This window comes from Carcharhinus amblyrhynchos, chromosome 6 (genome assembly GCF_965287045.1).
Source record: "Carcharhinus amblyrhynchos chromosome 6, sCarAmb.v2.hapA, whole genome shotgun sequence".
In the NCBI taxonomy this organism is placed as follows: domain Eukaryota; kingdom Metazoa; phylum Chordata; class Chondrichthyes; order Carcharhiniformes; family Carcharhinidae; genus Carcharhinus; species Carcharhinus amblyrhynchos.
Window position 1 is genome coordinate 35,266,554 of NC_137329.1, and position 25,027 is coordinate 35,291,580.

The 25,027-nt window shown below is 41.3% G+C and overlaps 2 protein-coding genes across 2 annotated transcripts in view; one reads left to right on the forward strand and one right to left on the reverse strand.

Annotated features, from left to right (window-relative positions):
- The window catches only part of tmem9b (TMEM9 domain family, member B), a 41,091-nt gene that overhangs the window by 10,439 nt on the left and 5,625 nt on the right, over positions 1–25,027 (reverse strand). Inside the window, exons 2-4 of the mRNA XM_080190200.1 lie at positions 22,640–22,731; positions 13,511–13,619; positions 11,091–11,222 (exon numbers count right to left, since the gene is read on the reverse strand). Coding sequence (XP_080046326.1) covers positions 11,091–11,222; positions 13,511–13,619; positions 22,640–22,731 — 333 coding nt within the window. The remainder of the gene's footprint in view (positions 1–11,090; positions 11,223–13,510; positions 13,620–22,639; positions 22,732–25,027) is intronic.
- LOC145343649 (small nuclear ribonucleoprotein F-like) lies at positions 15,147–17,411 on the forward strand. Its single transcript, XM_080189820.1, has 2 exons — positions 15,147–15,175; positions 17,153–17,411. The coding sequence occupies exons 1-2, from the start codon at positions 15,147–15,149 to the stop codon at positions 17,409–17,411; spliced, it is 288 nt and encodes a 95-aa protein (XP_080045946.1).

Sequence of the window (25,027 nt, forward strand, 5' to 3'; positions counted from 1 at the left end):
AACAGAGAGCAGGGATAAAATGCCCCAGCGTGCTGGCAGCTAGGAAAGCTGTGGCTTCATATTTAAAAAGGTTTTGGTTAAAAGGCAAAGAATTGCTGCAGTTAAATAAGTTCAAAAACTAAAAATAAACATGGCTGGCACAAGGAAGCATGCTGCAGCTTTAAGAGTTAAGAAGAAACAAACAGCCCAAAGAGGCACTCTGTACCAATATTGAAAGATTTGCTGCTAACTACACCTGCAAAGGGCAGCAAAATACTACTACACAGTCTTGAAGCAGTAATGCATTTGAAGAGGTAGCATTTAATATGGCAAAGCATTTAAAGTAGCAACCAAAAGAAGAAACAAATGACTATGGATGGACAGGAAAATTGGAGAAAGCTCCAGAAAGAGGGAAACTCTCAAAACTCCCTGTATGCAATGAAGACCTTACGGAATGGGCAATGCAAGACTTCAGAGGGGGCTTTAGAACAGCCCTGAAGGAGGGCACTGAAAGAGCCTGGAAGGGTCCCGACAAACCACAGAAGGAGGGCAACAAAAAAAAGACCCCAGAAGGAAGGCAATTCAGTGCAGGAGGCCATTTGGTCCATCGAGTTCTCACTGATTCTCCGAAAGAGCATCTTATCCAGACCCATCCTCTGAGTTATCACCATAACCATAACCATGTGCATTTACCCTAGAAATTCCCCTAACTGACACATCTGTGCATTTGCCCCACTTATTTCCTTAACCTACACATCTTTGGTCACTATGGAGGGAATTTAGCTTGGCTGATCCACCTAACCTGCACATTTTTGGACCATGGGAGGAAACCCACGCAGACACAGGGAGAACATACAAATTCCACATAGTCACCCAAGGCTAGAATCGAAACCTGGTATGGGGCAGTCATACTAACCACTGTGCCACAATGCTGCCCTATAAAAGACAATAAGTGACCAAATGAAGGACAGTGAGAGAATTGCAGAATGGAAACAAACCAACATTTTGTCAGAGACAGATCCAACCAACAGTGAAGTTATAAAGGATTTAGCTTAAGTCAAGACAAGTAGAAATTAAGATTCCATTTGTAAAATGTATATGTTCGGTAAAAACATGATGGATTCACCTTGGAAGAAATGCAGGAATTGAGGACTTCAAAAGAAACCAGGAACTATTGAACATAAAGAGGAATCAGCAACAAGAAATAAAGCTCTAAAGAAGATATCAAATCAACAAGATGAAGTGACTGACATTAATCTTGGAGAATAAAATGTTGCAAAAAATACAAAGTGAAGAAGGAAAACTTCATGGGACAAGAAAAAGAATAAGCTGAACTCCATGAAAAAGCAACGAGAAAATAAGAGCAAATCCAGTGAAGAACTGAATCAGGAGAACAAAAGCTTGTAGAAAGGAAGTTTGGCAATGACAAATTAATTGAAGAGGTAAAGGCAGTGAAATTGACAGCAGAATCAGCAATTCGGACTCTTAAGGAAACCGGGATTACTTGCCAGAACAAGACTGCTAAAGTGGTTACACGAATGCAAAAGCAGCAAGCCTGCATGGAAGAGATCCATGCAAGACCATATTTGTAATTGTACATAGTTAAAGCCTACCAATAGAAGGGTTTACGTTTGGACACACAAGTCTCAAGGTCTCAACAATGAGCCATCACCACTACAACAATGAAAAACCCGCATGGTGCCATAATGTGAAACATTGGCAGTGGATCAAGCTACATCCCTATAATTAAAGTCTCTGTGACCGGACCCTTGTTGTATCCAGCTGACATGGAGGGATGGATCGTTCGTAAGCATGTGGATCCCAGGAGAAGTACAGAGGCACTCTAGCAGTCAGCATTACCGTCAATAAATGTTTTTGAACCTGTAAGCACCGAAGTACCTGACTGAGCTGTAACAGGCATAGGATGTCTGCATGGAACCTAGGAGTAATGAACTGCCTGTGCCAGAACAGGTACCCGTTATTTGTAGTTCCCATTAATGTTGATCATGTGGAAGCATCTCAGACTACAGAATTATACAGTTCTATAAGAAACAGAAAAACTCCTCAAAGACTCAGTTTATGTCAAACTTGTATGCATAATGTACTTAGTTACTGATGATTGTATAAAGGAGTTAAAGCGGACAGATGTAGCGATTGTCATTTAAGGGTAACAAAATGGAAAACGGCAACCTGACTTGAGACACCAACTGGGGCTGAGAATGGATAATCACGCTGGGGGGTTGAGTCCTACCTTAGAGAGAAGACAGTCTGAAGACTTTTTTAAAAACTTGCTCATTGGATGTGAGTTTCATGGTCATCATTAGACTTATATTGCAGTTCTGTAGACCATCATGTATAAATATTGTTGATAATAAACACTTCATAACTTGAAGCTACAACGTTCAAAGTTATTACACTTCCCCAGTCTTTTTATTACATTTTTGCAGGGCAAAAATTCTCAGCTTTATTTTGTGTGCACGTGTCATATTAAACAAAATTTTGTACGCAAGTAGTAGGGTCTCTGGCCTTTTGGTATGGTCCATGTTGTGAAAGTGCTCCCATAACGACAGGATGGCACGGTAGCACAGTAGTTAGCACTGCTGCCTCCTGGCACCAGGGACCTGGTTCAATTCCCAGCTTGGGGAATCACTATCTCTGTGGAGTTTGCATATTCTCCCCATGTCTGCATGGGTTTCTTCCAGGTGCTCCAATTTTCTCTCACATTCTGAAAGACATGCTGGTTAGGTGCACTGACCCGAACAAGTGCCAGACTGTGGCAGCTAGGGGAATTTCACAATAACTTCAGTGCAGTATTAATGTAAGCCTTACTTGTGACTAATAAATAAACTTGAACTTTTAAACTTAAATTTTTAACTTTATAATCGTTAGGTAGGACTATCCAGGAATTTGACCCAGCAACAATAAAGGAAAGCGATACTGTCCAAATCGGGATGGTGTGAGACTTGGAGGTAATGATGATTCCATGCCGCAGAAGTTTGCATGTTTCTGCAGTGCATCCTCTGGACAGTACATGTTGCAGTCACAATATAAAAAGTAAAGCTTATTTATTAGTCACAAGTAGGCTTACATTAACACTGCAATGAAGTTACTGAGAAAATCCCCTAGTCGCCACATTCCAGTGCCTGTTCGGGTACATCGAGGGAGAATTTAGCATGGCCAATGTATCTAACCAGCACATCTTTCAGACTGTGGAAGGAAACCAGAGGACACCATGCAGACATGGGGAGAATGCACAAACTCCACACAGACAGTGATCCAAGCTGGGAAGCGAATCCAGGTCCCTGGTGCTATGAGGCAGCAATGCTAACCACTGTGTCACCATGCCACCCAATATACCAAAGGTGAAGGGTGTGGATGTTTATTCCATTCGATGGTGTGCCAATCAAACAGACCATTTTGACCTAAAGAGTATCAAGCTTCTTGAGATGCAGCCAGTCAAGCAAGTGAAGAGTATTTTATAATATTCTTAACTAGTGTCCTGTAGGTAATGGAGAAGCTATGGGGAGTCAAGAGGTAAGCCACTCATGCAGAATACCTAGTAACAAACCTGCTCGGAGATTAGTTCTTGCTTTGTTTGTATTTGTGGTCATTAAATTATGGCTAATTAAAAAGATTTATAGGCAACAGATATTGTTCCCACAAATGATGTATATTAAATTCTGTGCAGGGGATAGTCATGCTATTGAAAATGTGTTTTCCTGCAGGTGGCACTGTAGCAAGCCAAGTCAAAAGTTTCATGCAGTATCCTATTTTATGGCAAATCAACAATCACAAAGTAGAATGTACAATTTCATAATTGTGCAATCTAATGATTGGTTTCCCGTAAAATATTTTTAAACCGCCATTTCTTCTTAATAAATGAAATTTCTATTGCACAAAATATGCAATTAAACAAAATTGAAAAGCAAAAACTATGTTTTTTTCACAAAATCATGATTAAATTTATCAAATAAAATGTTTTATGTATTTTGTTAACTTTTTAAACTTCTAACAGAGGCCTCAACTTCTCCCAAAAGCCTAAGTTTAGATTTTATATTTTTGACCAGAACTGAACTCTATGAGCTGAATTTGGATTCTATGTTGGACCTAGACAACCCAGGATATATTCACATTGTTCTGTCCATTATAATGATGAATATTTTACTTCAACTTCCTAGCACTTGTCCAGGAGTTCTTCATTTAATGCAAATTACTTTTTATTGTTGCCTTTTAATTCAGGATTGAATATGTTTACGTAATTTTTAGCTATAGTTTCCTCCTTCATCGTTTCACTATAACCTAAAGTATACAACTGGTTAGGATTGCCACCCCCTCGCTTTGACAGTCCACACCTTTTGGCTAAAAATGAAGATCAAATGTTCAAATCTTAGAATAGAAGGTCACTTTTCTCATTTATTTCTCAAATTTCATTATAAGCAAAGCACATCTTGGCTTCGCTCTTCTGCAAAGCTGAAGTCACCATCAAATTGCTGTTCTGATTGAATTTTTCTGCAACCAGATGCAGCTCCTCATTTCTGGCTGCGTCTTCTGAGCCTTGCATCTCAAGCACAGTGCATTAGAGAACTCCACTGCAGCATCGGGGGAAGACCTGAACGCATCTTTCTATAGCACTAGCTACTGTAAGGCAAGTTGAACTGTCCAGTGTCAACCTTTGTGAATTGTTGATTAGAAGAATAGAACATAGAACATTACAGCGCAATACAGGCCTTTCGGCCCTCGATGTTGCGCCAACCAGTGGAACCAATCTAATGACCCTCTAACCTAAACTATTCCAATGTTATCCATATGCCTATCCACTGACCATTTGAACGCCCTTAAAGTTGGCGAGTCCAAAACTGCTGCAGGCAGGGCATTCCACAACCTTACTACCCTCTGAGTAAAGAACCTACCTCTGACATCCGTCCTAAAATTACCACCCCTTAATTTAAAGCTATGTCCCTTTGTGTTAGCCATCACCATCCCAGGTAAAAGGCTCTCACTGTCCACCCTATCCAATCCTTTGATCATCTTGTATGCCTCAATTAGGTCACCTCGTAACCTTCTTCTCTCTAATAAAAATAACCTCAAGTCCCTCAGCCTTTCCTCATAAGTCCTTCCCACCATACCAGGCAACATCCTGGTAAACCTCCTCTGCACCCTTTCCAACACCTCCACATCTTTCTTATAATGCGGTGACCAGAACTGTACGCAATACTCCAAGTGCGGCCGCACCAGAGTTTTGTACAGTTGTAACATGACCTCATGGCTCCGAAATTCAATCCTTCTACCAATAAAAACTAACACACTATACGCCTTCTTAACAACCTTATCAACCTGGGTGCCAACTTTCAGGGAGCTATGCACATGTATCCCGAGATCTCTCTGCTCGTAAACACTACTAAGAGTCCTTCCATTAGCCCTATATTCTGTACTCCTGTTACTCTTACCAAACTGAATCACCTCACACTTGTCCGTATTAAACCCCATCTGCCACCTCTCGGCCCAGCTCTGCAGCTTATCTATGTCCCTCTGCAAACTGTAACATCCATCCTCACTGTCTACAACTCCTCCAACTTTGGTGTCGTCAGCAAATTTACTAATCCCCCTCATCTAGGTCATTTATAAAAATGACAAACAGCAGTGGCCCCAAAATAGATCCTTGAGGTACACCACTTATAACCGAACTCCAGGTTGAATATTTCCCATCAACCACCACCCTCTGTCTTCTATCAGCTAGCCAATTCCTGATCCAAACTGCTAAATCACCCTCAATCCCATGTTAGTAACAGGTGGGTGGAGAAATGAGTCAATGGGGTATGGTGGTAGGCATGGTCAGAAAAGTAGGTAGGGTGACAGATAAGTGAAAGGGTAGGTGGCTCAAGGGTAGCTGTGCAAGGTCGGGAATGGTCAGAAGGGGTAGCAAGGTTGGGGGCTCGTAAGTGATAGGGGTGGTCAGATCTGGTTGGGGGGAGGAGAGGTGGTTCGGGTAGTCAGTTCCAATCATTGTGTGGCAGGGTGTTAGCATGGATAGGAGAGGTAAGCAGGTTGGGGTAATGGTCAGCAGGAACGGGGAGAGGTAGTTGGATTGGGTCAGGAGTAGTAGTTAGGTTGAACTTGGTTGAGGGATTGTTGTAGGGGATGTTGTGGTTGCTGGTAAAACGAGGTCAGTCTGACTAATTGGGGCAGGGGCAGGGGCAGGAGGGGGGTTTGGGGGGGGTGGTGAGGCAGGTGTATGTCAGTCTTGTAGTTATCCAGGAATCTGAGGAGGATTTTTCTGTTTAACGTTTTCTGGGTAAATATTCTGGGTAAGTACATCAGAACTGTTTGAAGTATCTGGCTCTAACCCAACGTCAGAAACTTTTGCAGTGTCCAGGGAGCAGGGGAATTGCCCATCGGAAGTTCAAATTTCCTGGGCAATTCCATGCATCTTGTGTTGTACATCCAGTCTCCAATGGTCCAGAGACCGGAAGATCTGTATCAATAAACCTCAAGATCCCATTCTCTGTCTTCTTCCTTTCATATCTTGTGTGGCTTTGACTTTGCAAAAGATAGTAGCCCTATAACTAGTTCAAACAGGAATTGATGAGGTTTGTACTAACATCCTTTCCCACAAGGGCCCCAAGTTTAATTTTCATATGAATGTAAAGTTAGTAGTGTAAACCAGGCCATTAGCACTATTTACTATTCCTCTCCACATTGTTATTTATGGTGTATTGAACTGGCACATCTCCAGAATGACTAAAATATAAAATCTCACATTGTTAAATGATAAAGCTTTGTACTCCAATGTTAACAATACAGAGTTAAAAAGATTGGATTTAGATAAATTTTCTTACTTTTTACTAAATAAACACCTAAAGATTGTATTGATAAAAAGTTGATTTACATCACAGCAGCTGCATTTCGTGAACAATGGATTACCCTCTTCACAGTAAAAGAATTGAATTTGGGAATGTTTATTCTTCCAGTTTTTAAATCATAGTCAATGTCACTTATTGGGAAGCATAAGTAGTGATATCATAACATAAATTAAGCATATAACAGATTTTTACACAGCAATCTGTCATTTTGTGATTTGAGAGCAGTCATTTTTAGTTACAAATCTTCAAGATCCTTACCTCCGTAAGTCTGAATTCAGTTAAAAAGAACTCTTTCCTCTAAACTAAATCAAAGCTTTTTAAAATCATTAATCCATCTTAAATGTCTGACAAGAATAAACCATGAAATTAAACTCAGATATTCCTAGATTCTTTTCTAAAAGCTTTTTAAGAAAGTCTGAGTAAGTTTTTAGTGTCACAATGAATCATATACTCAGTGAGTAACCCTCTCACAACTGCATTTTTTCTAAACATCCAACACAACGTTTCTGATTAATGAACTATGCATTTAAAAGAAAACTTCAAATGTGCCTACTAAAAGCTAAGCCTGATTATATTATATTTGAAAGCACTTGCACAATATTATCATTCATAACTGGTGCATTTAGGCAAATTATACGTACTGAACTAATGCCAACAACTTGCGTTTATATTGTGTCTTTAACATTACAAAACGTTCCTTCTGCGATTTGAAAACAGTTTTACAAATGCACATAGCTGTTGTTATTACTGTCAAAGTAATGACAGTCAGTGAACACAATCCAAGTCATATCTGAAAATATGTGGTCAACTGAGTTTTGGGCAAAAACAAAATCTACTGAAAAACAGTTATGCATCCCCATAGATTTAATTCAAAGAAAGTTATTAAACCCATAAATCTGCTCTTCAAGCAGATTATTCTTAAAATATTATTTAAAAATCACAGATCTTTGCTCAGTAATGAGAGCTGTTGATTCAGTGGGTCACTGAACTCCAAACATACAAGAGTTTTTTAATAAATGGTGAATTCTGTTATTCACAGGGCAAGTTCCACACCTTCTCAATCTGTCTGACAATAAGCAGCAGAATCACAACTTATTTTTCTTCCAAAATTAGTGCACATTCTACATTCTCTGACTACAACAGCATATTATTTCTTCAAACAACTCCTCAGGAGCATGTTGTCCCCTGAAGGCATTTTTTCAAATTCTAAAAATAAGGGTTTTTTTTTTGGTGGAGTATGTATGCACAGAAGTAACATACTTTGGAATCTGATTTTTTAATTGTCCAAATACATTCAAGGTATTTACACAGTAGTTCATCATATATTGACCATGCTCCCAAACCTTTGACAATCTCATTCTTAAGTCAGCTTCTAGTGATTCATAACAAAACCAACTTACTTGCATAGCCAAACCAGTTCTCCTCATACCTCCAATTTTAAAAGTTAGCTACAATTTTCATCATCATTGTTAGATTGTATAAATGTATCAATAGTAAAATAGTGTTATGAAATAAGTCACTCATTCCAAATATGAAATACAATACTGTAAAAGAGTGTGACATAAATCAGAGGTAATGATTGAATTTTAACAGTGAGAAGAGGAGTTTTAAGATCCTGAAATGAGTTAAGTTACAGTAGTAGACAATGTGAAATTATAATCAATATATTAAAAATCTTACTTTGGATAGGTGTCAACATTTTCCATTATAAATTCTCATATTCATATTTATAACACAAACTTCCTACCTAAACTTATGCTGCAGTTCCATCTGACAGTTGATTTGTTTTGCAAAACTCTCACTGGCGCAAGTGAGAATGATAAACTTACAAAGGTAAATTTCCTAAAATGGACACAAAGTTAAAAGGAAAATGCTAAAACAAGGACAGAAAGAATGGCTTTAAAATGGTGTTTGAATTATGCTGCAAACCTTGGTCCAATTATCACTTTTGTCTAACCTGGATTCACTATTTTGATCCCCCTGCTCAGGGCATAGGCAATTGACGTGTTTTTAAGAAAAACTTTATAAACTGAAAGAAATTGCATTTTTATATAGGTGGTTTACAATTGTACGATATGACTGAATCTGTTAAGAGTTTTTAGGAAAGAGATGGATGAGAAAAAGGGGCAAGACAGAAGGATGGAGTCACTAATTTCATCTCCATTATAATAAGATCATTTGTCTTCAGAAAAATGGTCACCAAAAGAATATTCATCGTATTACTTTTACACCTAAAGCTAAAGTACATAGATTGGAGATTATCCTTTTTAATAAGAAGAGGCAATTTGTAATTTCTCAAGTGGTGAGCTAATACATTTATATTATCAGTACAATTATTATTTTGGTCAGTAAAGTTTTGGCAATTCAACAAGCTGTAGTTTGGACTCCAGCTCTAAATTGCAGTTGAGCAGACTTTTTTTCCCCAAAAGTTAACCTTTAGGAGAAACTGAGATCTACAGAGCAAGCTATGAATTAATTCAGAATGTTCAATCAAAGGAAACCTTCAGGGTGAATGTATCACAGTTGAAACTGGATTGAAACTGAAATCTAATGAGATGATCAAACAAGATGAGCATCATGTTAGATCTATTCCAAATTTAGACATCTTTGCTCTTTCCCTGAGAGTTTTTAATTCAGACCTAAAAATGAATATTAAAAAAGTTTCACAAAATGAATTCATTAAAACAGAATACTGCAAGAAGACTTAATTTAAACTTGAAGTCTGAACTGGTTCTTATTCTACCACATCGAAAGGATGTGATGCGTGCTGTTTGTGCGAGTCTGGTAAATAGATAAGTTCTATTCCGTCCCTAAGGTTTAAGACAGTACACAACTTGATGGTGAAGTTAATTAAATATATAGAAAGCACCCAAAGTAAATAATTTAATTAAATAATTGTTTAAAGTACATCAACATGGCAAGGTAGGTGATATGATAAGACTGCAGCATGCAGGAGCTCCTGGATAACGTGATCCAGGGCAAACAGGTCTGCAACAAGTGCTTGCGGTGTGAGGAACTTCAGTCAGATTCATTGAGCTGGAGGGAGGCTGAGTTGCTGACTCTGTGAAAGATTAGGGAGGGGGAAAGTTCACCTGGATGCTCTGTACCAGGATGGAATCATCTTAGGATAGGGTCTTCTGATATGGCCAGTGGTCATAGACAGAAGAGTGTGACTGCGAGTGAGGCAGGTAAGGGGAGCAGAGGGCAGGAGTGTCAGCCTCTGCAATTATCCAATAGTTTTGAGGTTCTCTCAGCTTGTTTGAATGGATGAGCTGACCATCACACTGTCAGTCAACATAAAAATGTTGTGGTAGTAGGGGACAGTTTAATGAAGGGGATTGACACTGCTCTCTGTAGCAAACAGTGATAACAATATTTGGAACTATCTTGGAAACAAATGGTCTTCGTAGTTTGTGTGGCTGGCTACTTTGTGTCACTGGCAGAGGGCATGAAATATTAGTTTTTGTCATCCCTTCCCTATCCCACCTTCACTCTCGATAGTGCTCACCCTCCCACCCAAGACAGTGCTCAGTTCTCCTCACCCTTCATATTGCTTACACTGTCCACATCCCAACAAGTTTTCATACTCACTTCAATCTCAACAACCTTTTGACAATGCTCACTCTCCCTCACCGCACTCCTCAACACATTTTTGTGCAGGGGGAAGGTGGCGGCAGGGTTGCTGAGGCTATAGGAGTGAGGGGAGGCAGAGTTGGATAGGGTGAACATTCATCGAATCCCTACAGTGCAGAAGGCTATTCGGCCCATCGAATCTCCAAAATAGCACACCACCCAGACCCTCCACTCTGCTCTATTGCCATAATTCTGGGCATTTACCATGTCTAATCCACCTAACCTGCACATCTTTGGACTGTGGAAGAAACCGGAGCATCAGAGGAAACCCATGCAGACATAGAGAGAATGTGCAAACTCCACACAGTCACCCAAGGCTGGAATTGAACCCAGAACCCTGGCGCTGTCAGCCAGCAGTGCAGCAATCACTAGAGGCTGACTTAAGAATGAGATTGTCATGGTCAATGTGATTTTTTTTTAACTATCCGAAGTATTAAAGGTTATTTATACAGTAGCTCATCACATCTTGGTCAAGTAAATTTCCCCATAAATACCATGCATATGTGATGTTCATGGCTTCATCAGAGTTCCAAGAAGTACCAGCAGTTAAGTCATTCACCATGCCCATCCCAAAAGATTTAGCGAAATATTTTAGATTCATTATGCAGTAGAACTCACCCCAAAGTCGTCTTCGTTCTGTAGCAACCTTGAACGTAACAAATGTTTCTTCAGCAAGGGTTCCACCAATGTCAGATAGATCATATAAAGCAGCAGTAATCCCAGAATAGATAGATAAATTATGATCGTTACCTGTATATGAGAAATGGAAAGAAAACAAACAATACATCTTTATATCTTTTAGCCATTAACATGACCACATCAGTTCCTGAATACTGGGAAATAAACCTGAACAGCAAACAAGAACTGCCTCTCTCTTGAACTTATTTAGCTCTCCTGTAGGAAGCTCTGCTTTTAACTTAGGAGAGAATCTTTACAATGAAAATATAGCACCTTGCTTCTAAATGTAAAATTGTCATAACAGTCAATAGCTAGAAACAATCTTGATGTAGTAGCATGAGCACATGAATGCCTGTATAGCAAATTCCTCTCAATACAGGTAGTAACAATATGAGGGCTTCAGACACAAAATAGAATAATGTATACCCCAACCTGTTTTTTTTTCCATTCTAAGCAGCATGTATTTGTCAGGGCAGAGGCCCCAGTTGTGATGTTAGTGCCACTGCATTAATTAAATCAAGCCAGTACCTCTTAAATGGGTGTGGCTGGTTGAAGTAAATACTGGTTACAAAGAGTGAACAAGAGCACTAAATTAAGATGCAACACGGCAGACAGAATTCTCAGCCTGAATGTTCTCTGAAGCTGTGCAATACATCTTGCTGAAGGATGTGGAGAAGAAAGGTAATCTGTCTACAGAGGCCAGGAGGCTTCTCAGAAAAACTCTGAAGGCAGTGGGACCAGGCAGCTGTGACTGTCAACCAAGGAGGTCAACACCAAAGATTTGAATACAATCGTCTAACGTAGACTTTATACAAAATGATAGAAATACAATTGTGCAACATGAAAAAAATTTCAATGACATCACATAGGTCAAGGTCAGCACCACCCATCTCCGCAACAAGGCCACAGCAGACGCCATCTCCTTGGCACTACACTCAACCCTGGAACAACTGGATAACAAGGACACATGTTAGACTTCTTTTTATTGACTGCAGCTCAGCCTTCAACACCATTATTCCAACAAAACTCATCTCCAAACACTGTGGCCTAGGGCTCAACTCCACCCTCTGTGACTGGATCCCAGACTTCCTAACACACAGGCTACAATCATAAGGTTAGGCAATGACACCATCTCCACGATTATCCACAACACCAGTGCCCTGCAAAGCTTTGCCCTCAGCTCTTTACTATACTCCTTATACAACTAAGACTGTGTGGCCAAATTCCCCTCCAACTTGATTTTCAAGTTTGCTGATGAAACCACCATAGTGAGTCGGATATCAAACAATGATGAGACAGAGTACAGGAAAGAGGTAGATAATCTGGTGAAATGGTGCAATGACAATAATTGCTCCCTCAAAGTCAGTAAAATGAAGGAGGAAGTCATCGACTTCAGGAAACATAGTGGAGGTCATGGCCCTGTCTAAATCAACAGTGACAAAGTGGAGAGCTTCAAGTTTTTAGGTGTCCAGTTCACCAACAACCTGTCCTGGTCCCTTCATACTGATGCTATAGTGAAGAAAGTCCCACAAATGCCTCTACTTTATCAGGAGGCTAAGGAAATCTGGCATTTCCACGACAACTCTCACCAATTTTTACAGATGCACATAGAAAGCATCCTTTCCAGATGTTTCGCAGCTTGGTATGGCTCCTGCTCTGACCAAGATCGCAAGAAACTAAAAAGGGCTGTGAACATAGCCCAGCCATCACGCAAAACAGTCTCTCATCCATTGACTCAGTCTATACTTTGTGCAGCCTTGGAAAAACCAAACTCTAAAATGGCATTGCTGGCATCAAATTGACATTACACATTGACAGACGTAATGATCTGATTGTTTGCCTGTTTTCTTACTTCTGATGGACACTCTCTGTAAATGTGCTAACACTCTCACCAAAATGACGCCTGGCACAGCTAACATTGGTTGTCCACATGCTATTTTGCTGGCAAAACATCAGCCATTGCACTGGAAAACTAGGCACTACAGAACTGAATTTCAGGTTTTCATCTTTATATCATCATGAAGTGTAGGCACTATTGGTGTATGGTTTTCAAAACAATTTAAAAAGACCAGCTATTTTTGCCCTTAAACAAAAAAGATTTTCCAATAAAATTTCAAAATGCATCATATGGTTTGGCTATTTTCCATAGAAACATAGGCAAAAATCTTATATCAATGGCTTATTATTAGTGATAATCAATTGCAGTATGATGATACAAGGTACTTGAATTGCACAAAGAAAACAGATAGTTCCAAATTTACAACCAGAAATTCCTTACATTTTTCCTTCAAGTAGAATATATTAAATAAAACAGGTGATATTTGGAAGTAAACTTTTAATGTTTAAATTTAAAAGAGTACCTTAATTGTAGCTGTGCTTCTTTCTTCATATTTGCATTCACATCTCAAGCAGTAAGCTTCAACATCTTGTCCAGCAACTGGCATGGGATCAACAACATGTAGACAGTCACTGAAAAAGACAAGTTTTAAACTGCTGTCAAGGTGTTCATAAACTCTCACTTACCCTACTTGCATTTAGTTCATAGAGGAACACCATGTGATGTTTGTTAGATGTTTTCTAATTGTGCCAATGAAAGGAAGTATAACCATATATACTGCTAAATTAATAAAAAAGACAACTACCATACTATGATTCAGAATAGTTAATTTTATTAATTGAAACACAAAAAGCTTAAGATTATTTCAGCAGATCCATATTTTGCAAGAAGTGATTTTCTACACTCTTTCCGAACATGACTATAAATAATAGCCTTTGGCTCTGACAAAATTCCAGCAATAGTACTGAAGATTTGTGCTCCAGAACATGCCGTCCCCCTTGTCAGACTGTTCCAATACAGCTACAAAACTGACATTTACCCAGCAATGTAGAAAATTGTCCAGGCATGTCACATCCACAAAAAACATAGGATAAATCCAACCCATCAAGTTACTGGCCCGGTAGTCTACTCTTGATCATCAACAAAGAAATGGAAGGGGTTGTTAACAGCACTATAAAGCAGCACTTACTCGGCAATAACCTGTTCACCAACACTCAGTTTGGGTTCTGCCAGAGCCATTCAGTTCCTGGCCTCATTGCAGCTTTGGTCCAAACATGGACAAAAGAGTTGAATTAAAGAGGGGAGCTGAGACTGACTGCCTGTAATGTTAAGGCAATATGTGACGGAGTGTGGCATCAAGGAGCCCTAGCAAAAACTGAAGTCAATGAGATTCAGGAGGAAAGCTCTCCTCGAATTGGAATCAGACCTAGCACCAGAGAAGATGTTGTGGTTGTTGGAGGTCAATCATCACAACCCCACAACATGATAGCAGGAGTTCCTCAGGGTAGTGTCCTAGGCCCAATCATGTCCAGCTGCTTCATCAATGACTGTCCTCAATCATAAGGTCAGAGGTGACTGCACAATGTTCAGTATCATTCATGACTCCTCAGAGACTGGAAAAGTCTGTGACAATATGCATCAAGATCTGGACAACATCCAGGCTTGGGTTGATAAGAGACAGGAAGGGGCAAGGCCACAGAAAGAACTGCGGACAAGAATTGGGATATTGTCTCTTATCAACCCAAGCCTGGATGTTGTCCCGATCTTGATGCATATTGTCACAGACCTTTTCAGTATCTGAGGAGTCGTGAATGGTACTGAACATTGCGCAGTCACTTCTGACCTTATGATGGAGGAACAGTCATTGATGAAGCAGCTGGAAATGATTGGGCCTAGGACACTACCCTGAGGAACTCCTGCTATCATTCTGTGGGGTTGTGATGATTGACCTCCAATAACCACAACATCTTCTTTTGTGCTAGGTATGATTCCAACTCGACGAGAGCTTTCCTCCTGAAGTTCAGCAAGTACAGGGGTGGTAGGGACTTGATGGGAGTTAGAATTTGGGCAGCAGAGCTTTGGATATGTGTAAATATATGTAGATTGGGCTGGTCTGCAGGGTATTGGAACAGTCAAGTCTAGATGGAGCAAAGGGATGGATGACGGTTTCAAGAGCAGATGAAATGAAGTGGGATCAACCAATGTTACAGAAGTAGAAATAGGAAATCTTGGTGATTGAGCCAATATATGGCTGGAAGCTCTTCTCAAGGTCAATCACAATAATAAAGGTTGCATACTAAGAATAAGAACAACACTGAGGAGAATCTTCCCTCTCTCACAAAATGTTATTGATATAAAAATATCTCCAAAGCTTTCGTCAACGGCAGTATAACACATGCTGATACTCACAGAGACTAATAACAGCAGATATTTAATAACAGGCTTAAAGGACTAAATGGTCCCATTCGTGAATATTATGATGACTTTTGATCTGGAAGCAGAAACAGTACAGGGAGTTTGTTATTCTTTAAAGTGTTTGGGGAAATCAGTAATTTTTTAAAAAATGTTTAAGATGGACTATTTATGAGTTTGTATCATTTGCAAAGGGATAAATTTCAATTTTTGGATAATAAGAAATATGGGTCCACGTGATATGGGATTAGACTGAGCAGTGCACACAAGCTGTCTCGTAATTAAAACAAGCCTAGGTGAAGGTTCTGGCACTGGTGCCAGACCCTGAACTTTACTTTGCACTAGAAGACGCTGCAATGGACTCCACAATTGTGGCAGTACTTCTGCAAGAACACCACAGGAAACTTGGACTGGTGGTCACATCCACAAAAAAATACATGCCTCCTGGCTCTTAGCACCAGTAGCACAGGGATTCTCGGTGTGCAAACAATACCTCCTTGCAGTTTTCTGGGCAGTATAGCACTCCACATACATCATTGAACTCAATCCTCTAACTATATTAACAGATCATACCCCCATCTAGCTGCAACCAGAATCAAAGTCAGCACAGTTAGCCAGAACCATACACCATGGTGGATCCTAATGCTCCAGGGCCACGATATTACAGTAAAATGGACCAAATTGCCCACCTTTCCAGTTGACAACTTGAGTTATGGTGAGAAGCCCCATGAGTATTGAGAATAAAATTAATGAGTTTACAGCAGAAATCAAGACAAATTAATATAATATAGTGGCGATTACTGAGATGTGGTTGCAGGAAAACCAGATTTGGGAATTACATTTTCAAGGGTATTCAGGTGTCCAATTTTACCATTTTCATTCGAAGTGCCGATTCTGGGCATAGTACAGACACGACTTAAAAACCTGCTTTCAGGCGCCCCCATACGCTCTCAGCCATCTCCAATCCAATGCACGCCATGGGTGGGGCTTAGCGCTGCTGGAACAATCGGTGCTCTGAACTGCGCATACGCAGTTAGAAAAAGATTTGAAAAAGCTTGTTGTGTCAGATCGCCCCTGAACCCAGAAAGCAGAGAAAGCAGCCCGGGAGCGAAAAACGGAAGGGAGGGTGTACCTGAGGTGGGTGGGGGGGCACAGGTAAGATGTATCTCGGAGGGGGGCAGCTGGATCCCTGGTGGAGGGGGAAGGAGAGTCTGCTGCCACTCTGCGGGCGATCGGTCTGTGCAGTGGGGGGATGGATAAGGGGGACACACATATATCACTGCCCCTCTTATCCACCCCCCCCTCCCCCACTATCCAGACTGATCGCCACCCTTGCCCACCTCCCCTCCCACCGATCACCTGCAAAGTGGCAGCAGACCCCCCGCCACTCCCCCCACCAGAGATCCATCTGCCCCACCTCCCCCCACCAGAGCTCCATATCACCCCCCCCCCCCCCCCCCCCCCCCACCAGAGGTCCATCTGACCCGCCTCCCTCCTCCCCCCCTCCCAAGACAACGATCTGGCCTCACTCTAACCCGCCTCCCTCCTCACCTCATTTTGCACACACACCCCCACCCCTGCCAAACAAGGGAATGGTCTGGCCTCACTCTCTCTCCCCTCCAGAAGAGCATCTGATCCGACTCCTCCCCCCCTCAACAACAGACAATGATCAGTCCTACCCCCCAGCATGGTGAGGGAGGGAGAGAGATAGAGGAGCTGGGCCCCGAGGGTTCTGTGTACTCTCCCCCAACAGGAGTTTACCATCGAATCCAAAACTTTTCCTCTATGGCTTAACTGGCAAACCAGTGATGGTGAAGTTAAAATGGGGAATGGAATACAACAGCTATTTGGTATCAGTCGATGAATATATGAACATACAGCTGACGAACACAGAAGAATATATTGATGGCACTTTAGCGGGTCACCTTGGTGAAGTCCTAATAAGATGTAACAATGTCCTGTACATTAGAGGAGTTGAGGAAGAGGAAGAAGATGGGGAAATGAGAGAGTAACATTCCTTTTTATTTGAAGAGATAACAATGTGTAGAATTTTTGAGTACTTTTTTTATATTCAGCCATTCGAATATGCTATATTTAGACCTGCACTGACTAGGTCAGAGGTTTGTACTGTGCTGCAAAGCGTAGATGACAAACTATAATTTAATTGAAGACAGCTGTTCTAGTTTGACTCTGAATATGTTCAAATGTGAATTCAGGTGTAAGTTGAACCAATAAAACTAGTTTTCAATCTGGAAAAAAAACAACGATCTGCCCTCCCCCCCACCACCAGACAACGATCAGCCCTCCCCCTCCACCACCAGACAACGATCAGCCCTCCCCCTCCACCACCAGACAACGATCAGCCCTCCCCCTCCACCACCAGACAACAATCAGCCCTCCCCCTCCACCACCAGACAACAATCAGCCCTCCCTCCTCGCTGGAGATACATCTGATCTGTCTCCCCCTCCAAACCAGACAATGATCTGACCTCATCCCTCCTCCCCCCTCCAACCAGAGAATGATCTGACCCACCCCCACCCCCATCCCCACCACTGATCTGAGTCAGAGAAACACTGTTGGAAACACAACATGCTCTTCAGAGACTGGAGCACCCAACTCAGACTTTTATTTAGCAGGTCCCTAAAAGCACAGTTCCGGATCAGTGAACACAGTGGTAAAAGGGGAAATGCTAATAGTGTTGGGCAGGCAGTTCATTAATTCAATTTAAATATATGCAAATACATTTAAATCGTCATTGCGCCCAATTTGGGCCATTTGCGGGTCTTGGTAAAGTGGCAATCTGCGTGGACTCAAGTGCAGATCGTGATAATGGCCTTACATCTGACTTTACCATGATTTCGGGCCTGAAAGCAGGCGCAAATTGTTGGTAAAATCGGGCCCAGTATTTTGGAAGAATAGGCAGGAAGGAAAAGGAGATGGTGTAGCTTTGTTATTGAAGGAAGAGATCAGTGCTGTAATGAGAAATTATATAGGAACTGGAATCCAAGGCATAGAATCAGTCTGGCTAGAAGTAAGAAATAGCAAGGGAAAGAAGTCCCTGGTGGGAGTAAACTATAGATCCCCAAACAGTACTTCCTCAGTAGCATACAGTATAAACCAAATGCTGAGGGCTTATAAGAAAGGTATGGCAATAATCGTGGGTGATTTTAACATATATATTGACTGGAATAATCAAATTGGTAAGGGTAGCCTGGAGGGAGAGTTCATTGAATGTATTAGAGATTGTTTTTTGGAGCAATATGTTATGGAACCAACCAGAGAACAAGCAATTCTGGATTTATTGTTGTGCAATGAGGAGGGATTAATTAATGATCTCATAGTCATGGATCCTTTAGGGAAGAGTGATCATAGCATGTGAGAATTTCAAATTTTGCTACTGAGGGGAAGAAAGTGGAGTCCCACACTAGCATAAACAAAGGAAATTACATAGGCATAAGGACAAATTGGCCCTAGAAGACTGGACAGTTGATAAATAATGGCGATATTACTAGAGATATTCAAGTATATTCCAGAGAGGAGAAAGGTGGTAAGAGAGGAGAAAGACTTCCATGGCTAAGCAAGGAAGTTAAGGATAACAAAGACAAAAACGAAGGCATACCATGTTGAGAAGGCCAGTGGCACACTGGAAGATTGGGAAACTTTTAAAGATCAAAGAAGGGTCACTAAAAAAGTAATAAAAAGAGCAAAGGTAAATTATGAAAGAAAACTAGCACAAAGTATAAAAACGGGCAGCAAAAGCTTCTACAAGTATATAAAGAAGAATAAATTAGCTAAAGTGAATGTTGACCCTTGGGAAGATGCAGCTGGGGAGTTAATTGTGGATAACGTAGAAATGGCTGAGACACTAAATCAATATTTTGCCTCAGTTTTCATGGCAAGGACACGAGCATTATCCAATAGTAACAAAAAATGCAGATGTTATAGAAAGAGAGGAACCTTAAGAACTATCATTGTCACTCAGGAAAAAGTACTGAGCAAACTATTGGGATCGATGGCAGGTATGCCCACAGGGCCTGATGGCTTACATTCTAAGGTCTTAAAAGAAATGGCATTAGAAATAGTAGATCCATTGGTTACAATATTGCAAAATTCCCTGGATGCCGGAATGGTCCCGGTAGAGGTGCTCCCCAAACTACCGATTCTTTGTAATAGTTCGATTCAACTGAGTGTCTTACTAAGCTACGTCAGAGGACAATTAAGACTGAATTACATTGCTGTGTTCCAGTGTGTCATACAGATAAGAACATAAGAAATAGGAGCAGGAGTAGGCCATCTAGCCCTTCGAGCCTGCCCCGCCATTCAATAAGATCATGGCTGATCTGTCGTGGCTCAGTTCCACATTCCCGCCCTCTCCCCATAACCCTTAATCCCCTCGCTTATCAAAAACCCATCAACCCGCGTCTTAAAAATATTTAGCGAGGCAGCCTCCACCACTTCAACGGGCAGAGAATTCCAGAGATTCACCACCCTTTGAGTGAAGAAGTTCCTCCTCAACTCCGTTCTAAACCGCCCCACCTTTATCTTGAGGCTGTGCCCCCTAGTCCTACTGTCCTTTCTGAGCGGGAAGAGTCTCTCCACCTCTATCCTATCCATCCCATTCATCATCTTATACATCTCAATGAGATCTCCCCTCATTCTTCTAAACTCTAACGAGTACAAGCCTAGTTTATTCAGCCTCTCCTCATAGCTCAACCCCCTCAACTCTGGTATCAGCCTAGTAAACCTCCTCTGCACTCCCTCCAAGGCCAAAATATCCTTGCGTAAGTGCGACGACCAAAACTGCACACAGTGCTCCAGCTGCGGCCTCACCAATGCCCTATATAGCTGCAGCAAGACCTCCCTACTTTTATATTCAATCCCCCTCGCTATGAAGGCCAGCATCCCATTAGCCTTCCTGACCACCTGCTGCACCTGCAGGCTGGGTTTTTGCGACTCACGCACAAGGACCCCGAGGTCCCTCTGCACCGCCGCCTTCTGCAGTTTTTCGCCACGTAAGTAATAGTCCTTCCTACCATTATTCCTACCAAAGTGGACCACCTCGCACTTGCCAACATTAAATTCCATTTGCCAGTTCCTGGCCCATTCGCCCAGCCTATCTAGATCCTTCTGCAGACTCTCCACACCCTCTGCGCAATTTGGCATTCCACCAATCTTGGTGTCATCAGCAAATTTCGACACCGTACACTCGGTTCCCTCCTCCAGATCATCTATATAAATGGTAAATAGCTGAGGCCCCAGCACCAACCCCTGGGGCACTCCACTGGTCACCAACCGCCAATCCGAATAGCACCCATTAACCCCCACTCTCTGCCTCCTATTTGACAACCAATCCTCTATCCACGCTAACACCCTACCCCCAACTCCATGCCCCCTTACCTTCTGCAATAACCTCTTGTGAGGTACCTTGTCAAACGCCTTCTGAAAATCAAGATCAGACCGAATAGAAAGGATGGGTTTCTTCTCGGCCTTTTGGCTAAAATCAAGTGTAGTATAGACATGTTGTGCTTGGCTGAAGTCATTAGGTTCATTGGAAGCAATTTTTAAAAGCGGCATCTCGGCCTTTTTGTTAAGATGCAAATGAGATCAAGCCGTGGAGGAGGAGCTATGCCTACTCCAATCAGCTTGGATCATGTAGATCAAGCCCAAGACAGGAGGTGAGAGCCCTGTCTTGTCAGGTTGGATCAGAATGTCTCAACTTGTTGAGACTCTGAATTGGACTTGATTTGACTGAATTGGAATAAAAACAAAAAAGGAAATTAATGAATCAATTTGTTTTTACAACAATCTGACAGCATCATGGTCAATCTTACTAATGCCAGCATTTTATTAATGGATTTTTAAAAACCTGAATTCAAATTCTTGAATTGTCTTGGTGGAGTTTGAAAGCTCTTTCTCAGGACTATTGGTCCATGTTTCTATCATCAGTCCATCACATTATCACTACAGTACTGCACTGTATGTAACATTCATTCAAAGATGGTAAATTCACTTGTCTTCCCTTTAAATGAGGGGAATTTATACCAAACTAACTGATTTAAAGGCAACTGTCAGCCAGACTAGGAAAACAGGAGTATAGGAACGCAGTAGGCCATTCAGCCCCTTCAGCCCACTCCATCATTCAATAAGATAGAACATAGAACACTACAGCACAAACAGGCCCTTCGGCCCACAAGTTGCACCGTTCATATCCATACCTGTAACTCCCAATCCCATTAAGTCCCATGTACTCATCCAGAAGTCTTTTAAAAGACCCCAGCAAGTTTGCCTCTACCACCACTTTCGGCAACCGATTCCACTCACTCACCACCCTCTGAGTGAAAAACTTACCCTTAACATCTCCTCTGTATTATGGCTGATCTGTGGCCTAATTCCATGTGCCTGCTCTAGGCCCATATCCTTTGATACCCTTGCCCATTAAAAATTGTCCATTCAGACTTAATCCTAACAAGTGAACCAGTATCCACTGAAGAGAGTTCCAAACCTCCATCATTCTCTGCATGTAGAAGTGTTTTTTAACATCTCTCCTGAACAGCTTGGTCCTAATTTTTAGATTATGGTGCCTAGTTCTAGAGCCTTCAACTAGTGAAAACAGTTTATCCTTATCTATCTTGTCCTTCCCTGTAACTATTTTGTAGACTTCTATCAGATCACCACTCAACCATTATAATTCAAGAGGATAAAGGCTAAATGACATCCAATGAGCAGGCTTGCACACTGAAAAGCAAAATACTCTGGATATTCCACCTTAAGGATGGCAGAAAAATCAACACTGGCTCAAACAACTGCAAAGGGTCATGTTTTCAAACAGGGATTCACATGGACTCCCAGGGACACATGGCACCAATTTTGTTTGAGGCAGTCTCATGAATTCTGAATCCTATATTTTTTATGTACATTAAATCTATCTTTGATTCTGTGAACTGTTGAAAATGTTTTCTGCTAAAACAATTACAATGTTTTCCTTTCAGCAGTGGCTGTTTGGGAAAGGTTGGCATCTCTGGAAGCATGTCAATCTTGAAAGAATTCTACCATATAAGAATAGTTAAAATTCGTCAATTTAGGTACCTATTAGTGCTTGTTCTTTTGTTGAAAGGGGCCGTTACATAAACGTTTACAGGAAAATTGATGGAGAGGCCGTTGAGGAATGGAAAATAAAAACAATAGTTGTTTTTAATAAAAAGACAGAGATTAAATATTCTGTGACAGAATCCTACTTACCAATCTTTCTGTGATACGTTTTTGTTATAAATGTGACCCAAGTTGTCTTTATACGGTGGACAAATGCACTTGCACCTGATATCTTCAAAATTCTGCAACAGAACACATGAATAATTAAACCACAACAGTAGTACAACTCAATGTAAACTGATTTATAACTATTGTATGAGTTTACCATAGGAGGCCCTAACTAGAAGACATAGATGTAAAATAATTTGTAGATGGATTAGAGGGGAATTTAGTTTATTTTCCTCCCAGAGGTGTCCACAGTATGGAATTCACTCCTGAAAAAGGTGGCAAGAGAAGAAACTTTCATCATAATTAAAAAGTATTTGGATATGCATTTGAAGTGCTATAATCTACAAGGGCAAGAACGAAGAACTGGAAAGTGTGATTAGGCTCGATTTCTCTTATTTGTCTGGCACAGACATGGTGGGTCAAATGGCAGAAATTTACACGATTCTAAATTAGAAAACACGATTTACCTTTAACAAATTCATGCTAGTTTTCATTTACCAACTAATATTTTTCCAATTGTCACTTAGACACATTAACCTAGGATAAAACTAAAGGTTTGCCAACCACCAGCATTAAGCAAATGATCCTCTAATCCTTTCCCTCCCTTTTGAACTTAGGTGCTACATTTTCAATCCTCTATGCCTCCAACATCTCATCCATATCTAAGTAATATTATGGACAGGTGTTTCACAACTTTCACCCATACTGCCCACATGCATCTCAGTTGGACTAGGTTTTGTCACTTTGATTGTTGCCAACCTTTTATGTACCTTCTCCTTCTTTTTATCCTATCCAATTTCCCTACAAACACTGTGATATTGGCAGCATCTCTTTAATGAAGACAGATGAAAAGTATACATTTCACATTTCAGCCATGCCTCCTGTCTCCACAAAAAGATCACTATTATAATGTATTTACTATGAGCAGAGCCCAGAGGAGAGTGTGAAAGGAGGACACAAGAATAAACAGTCAGCTGCACCTAGACCTGCACGAAAGGCTACAACGGAGAGAACTGATTGTCGGGAGATTGAAAATAGTGCAAGCATGCAGTGAGAAATCTGAGAGCTAGCTTGGGGTTCAGAGCTCCTGAGGTGACTTCAGGATTCAAAAGTGATGCAGAGCATGTGGAAGCAGCTCATTCGCTGAGTACGGTAAGGTAAGTATTTACTACTTTTATCTTTTGTGGTTTGCCAGGTCTTTGTTTGGAGGTTCATAACATATACTCTGCAGTAACAAGGATCAGGGAAAGACAGTACTAGAATAATTGATATTACTTGATTTTAAGTAGCTCCCAAAAGGTTTAAAGGGATAAGTCATAACAAATGAGCTCAAAGCTGTGGTGTGCTCCTCCTACTTTATGTGGGAAGCCAGGAACATTTCCAAACAAATCCAAAGACGTGCAGGCTAGGTGGATTGGCCATGTTAAATTGCCCGTAATGTCCCAAGGTGTGTAGGTTAGGGGAATTTGTGAGGTAAATGCATGGGGTTGTGAGCTAGGATGGGCAGTGGGCCTGAGTAAGATGCTCTGTCTGCTCTGACTAGCACATGGCACTGGTAATCAGTGCAGACTTGATGGGCCAGATGGCCTCCTTCTGCACTGTCAGGATTCTATGAATTCCAGTGCCCGGGGGAGGGGAGGGTGGCATGTGTGCAAGAAGTATCTCCGCTGCATTTCCTGGAAGCCTGGGTTTTGGAGTTGGAGAGGCAGCTTCGGACACTGTGCAGCATTCACAGGGTGGAGAGTATCATGGAAAGCACATATAGGGAGGTGGTCACACTGCAGGTTGAGACTCCACAGGCTAGGCAACCACCAGACAGAGCAAGAGGACTAGGCAGGCACTGCAGGAATCTTCTGTGATCATTTTCCACAGATATATCCCTATATAAAACTAAACGTTTGCCAACCACCAGCGTTAGGCAAATGATCCTCTAATCCTTTCACTCCTTCTTGAACTTAGGTGCTACATTTTCAATCCTCTATGCTTCCGACATCTCATCCATATCTAAGTAATATTATGGACAGACATAGCCCTTTGGGGGAATGGCCTCTCGAGGGAAAGCAGCAACAGTCAAATGCATTGAACCACAGTTGGTTCTGCTACATGGGAGAGGAGTAAAAAGTTGGAAATGCAACAGGTATAGGGAATAGATAGGCTTTTCTGTTGCTATAGCCGAGGGTCCAGGATGGAACATTCCCTCCCTGGTGCTAGGTCAAGGATGTCTCAGAGCAGTTACAAGACATTCTGGAGAGGGAGGCTGAACAGCCAGTGGTCGTGGTACACATGAGTATCAAATGACATAGACAAAAAAGAGGCTTAGGTTCTAAAAGCAGAATATTTTGAGTTAAACTGAAAAGTAGGACATTAAAG

Bases quoted from the DNA above. Each gene is read 5' to 3' on its own strand.
- LOC145343649 (XM_080189820.1), top strand. From the start codon at position 15,147: ATGACGGTTTCAAGAGCAGATGAAATGAA. The intron at 15,176-17,152 runs GTGGGATCAACC...CTCCCCCAACAG, and splicing joins TCAAGAGCAGATGAAATGAA to GAGTTTACCATCGAATCCAA.